The sequence below is a fragment of the Mastomys coucha genome, unplaced genomic scaffold (assembly GCF_008632895.1).
Source record: "Mastomys coucha isolate ucsf_1 unplaced genomic scaffold, UCSF_Mcou_1 pScaffold4, whole genome shotgun sequence".
In the NCBI taxonomy this organism is placed as follows: domain Eukaryota; kingdom Metazoa; phylum Chordata; class Mammalia; order Rodentia; family Muridae; genus Mastomys; species Mastomys coucha.
Genome location: NW_022196910.1, coordinates 55,065,433 through 55,068,729, shown reverse-complemented (window position 1 = coordinate 55,068,729; position 3,297 = coordinate 55,065,433). Strand labels below are relative to the sequence as shown.

Below are 3,297 nucleotides of genomic sequence, written 5' to 3'. Positions count from 1 at the left end.
TAGTGAGTCTCCAGAGAGGGATGGTCACTTAGTGAGTCTCCAGAGAGGGATGGTCACTTAGTGAGTCTGCAGGGAGGGAAGTGGTGGAGCTGAGGCCTACAGGTAAATTCTGTCCATGGACTTGCATGCACAGTCTCCTGCCTTACATGTTTTGGTTAAGTTTTGAATGGAGAGGAGGTGTTCCCACCTCAGTGGCTGGAGGGATGAACCAGTCAAGGAGAGCCTGCAGGCCTCTGCCAACACTCCTCAGGCCATTCCCCTTAGCTCTGTGATCCAAACCTCACCAAATGGCAAAGCCATACTTCAAATGCACAGGGGATCACCTCATATTTGCTCGAAAAATAAGAGTAAAAAAAATTATTTCAAAAAGAATCAAAACTTGGTGTCTCCATCCTCTGCTGGATTCTCACCACCAGGGACTGGACCTCCCACCCAGGGCTTGCCAACCTGACTCCAGGGCTGATTGCTGGCATTGTTAGTGACTCTCTCAGACCTCACACCATGGTCACAGGGGACTTCCGAGCAGGGACACTGCTGCATAAGGGTTTAAACTAGCCAGAGCCTGTGGATTTCATCAAAGAAGGACATAGGGCAGTGCTTGTCACAAGCTGGTCACAACCTCCTCACTTGTGTGGATCCTCACGGTAGGCCATGATGCTCAGGGCCTGAGCATCAGCCAGCACTTTGTATCTGAATCTCTTTGCAGAATTTTTTGCATATTTCTTTGGTCATCACCAGCCTTGAGAAGTATCATAGGAGAATTTATGATATGAAGCATGTGGACTAAGAACCCCAGAATAATAAACTCCCTCCGTCTACCCTTCTAATTTCCCCTAAGAATTCCCTCCATTACACCCCCTAATTCTCTCCAACTATGCGCATAGGTAAAGACTTCAGAGAGCTTTCTCAGGCTTCGTGGAAGTCCAGTAGAGAAGGGCATCCACAAGACAGGTGGGCAGGTAGCTCAAGGGGAGGTAGAAGAGCTTGGCATCCCAGCCAGCTGAGTATCGGGTGCGAGGGTGACAGGCAGTCAGAGCGTGCTCCATGCAGTCAGTCACCAAAGACAGGTCCTTGTTGCACCTCTGGCCCAATTCACTTCGCCTTTTCAGATCTATGCATAATGAGGAATGAGTTAGGCACTTTTTCAGTTCCCACTCCACCTGTCTAACCACATCATAGAGGAGAATTTCTATCCTTTATGTCAGAGATTCAGTGCTATAACTCAAGCCTGTCCCAGTTCATCTGAAGGACCACAAAAATATCCAAGGAAGAATTGAGAACTCGGTTTCCTACATCTCGGCTCATGGAAAGAGCTGATCTCATACCAATCCCTGACTTCACGCACAGCCTCATGATCATGGGAGGATCAGAAGGAGCAAAGCGGCATGTTATGAAAGACGAGAACTCATTTTACGAGCCCATGCACAAATGGTGCACAACCCCAAGGAAATGGGACTAAATTCCTGTTCTTTGAGGATAAAGAACAAGTCATTAGATCCACTAATATGAGCAGGGGGTTAAACATTCAGGACTGGACTTCACTTTGGTCCTCAGGACTCACAAGATGCCAGGTATTTCTCGCCATAGATCTCCCTGATTTCTGGGCTGGTGTGGTCCCACAGCATCTGGATGTCTGAGGATAATCTGGCATTATCACTCATGGCAGTCAGGAAGAAACCAGGCTCTATAATAGCCACCTTCACCCCAAAATAGGAGAGCTCCCTCCTGCAAGACAGAAGGATGTCAAGGGCTTCAGAGATCTTTCAGTGAGAACAGCAATAAGAGTACATTAGCACACCAGCAAGAGCCTGTGGTGAGGAAAGGCCACACCCTTTGGATCTGGGATGTGCAGGAAATGGGGAAGGATTTTGTGACAAAGGCATCAACTCTGTGCTTTTGGATGTCACAGTAAGTATTTGGTTCATGTATTTTACTTCCCTAAAACTAGACATTTTGTTCTACAGCACAGTAAAAGTAACACTTTTCTCCAAGTAGTGCATATGCAGAGGATTCTGGTCCTTGTCCAAGTCACCTCCACCTCACCAGTATAGTAAGTCTCCATCTACCCCACATCTGTCCCAGGAAGCTCTCAGGAACCCCCACTTTCTTCCTGCAGGTGTCTCTAGGGAGTAACCTCCTGTATCAACCCCCCTCACATTGGCAGGCTACCTGTTCACTGTCCCAAATGGAGGCCCAGATTCCATCCCTTGGAAGGGCTGCATTGCCACCAGCTGGAAACACATAGCATCCCCACAAGTCTACCATTATCCACCTGATAACCACCCTCCTTCCATATCCGACCTGTCTATTCTCCAGGGAGAATCCCCCTACACATCCAGGATCCAGGTTCCAGGTTCCCATATTTCCTCTAATGCAGTCTAATCCTGTTTACAGGACCCTCAGCAAATCTGATGGCTACTATGGTCAACACAGATGACTGGCCATGGCAACCCCACAGGAAGGTTTGAATTCTTCCTTGTCTCCTCTCTCCCTCCCTTAGTTGGCATAGTCCTTAGGTCATGATTGAAGCACATTATGTTAGGATGGAATGTATTTATTGTGGACTCTAAATGTGACCTTATATCTATCTGTGGAATTGAAAGAGATATCCACCCCAATTCAAAAACATAGTGAGCATGTAGCAATAAGGGGAATGGATTCTTTAGCCTAAAACCTCACAGTTCCAATCTTATCCCTGTAAAATCCTACAATGCCCTCCCTACTCCATAACAGGAAAAGTGAACTCAACTCATGTCTCAATCATGACCTCTTCTAGAGACATGGTAATGTGTTGGCCAGTGAATGATTCAGTAATGGGAGGATGAGAGGGACCCAGAATGTGAGTGTCCTCCCCACAATGGGGACTTTAATAATGTGATTAAATAAAACACCTGCAAAGCTTCCCTGAGGGACCCCTTCCCTTCCAGTACCTGAGCGAGTCTGAGAAGGCCTCTACGCCATACTTGGAGATGCAGTAACCACCACCAACATAAGAAACTCGGCCCATGATGCTGGAGACATTGACCACACGGCCCCTCGCCTTCCTCACTAAGGGCAGCATGTTCAGAGTCACGTCGATCACACCCAACAGGTTCACATCCAGTACACTTGCAAAATCCTGTTTGTTCATCCACTCATTGGGACCCAAGCGGATGGAGATGCCAGCGTTGTTGACCAGACCCCAGAGCCCTGGAGACAGTGAGAAGAGAGAGTTACACAGTACAGGTTTAATTATGAATGAAATGCATATTCACGAGGTCAGACCACTGGGACCCATGTTTACTGGAGAATAGGATG

The 3,297-nt window shown here is 47.5% G+C and overlaps 1 protein-coding gene across 1 annotated transcript in view; it reads right to left on the bottom strand.

The window, feature by feature from the left end:
• Positions 1–6: 6 nt before the first annotated feature.
• Positions 7–3,297, bottom strand: part of LOC116076148 (retinol dehydrogenase 16-like) — a 19,653-nt gene continuing 16,362 nt past the window's right edge. The window contains exons 2-4 of the mRNA XM_031349777.1: positions 2,931–3,189; positions 1,562–1,725; positions 7–1,111 (exon numbers count right to left, since the gene is read on the bottom strand). Coding sequence (XP_031205637.1) covers positions 894–1,111; positions 1,562–1,725; positions 2,931–3,189 — 641 coding nt within the window. The 3' untranslated portion in view covers positions 7–893. The remainder of the gene's footprint in view (positions 1,112–1,561; positions 1,726–2,930; positions 3,190–3,297) is intronic.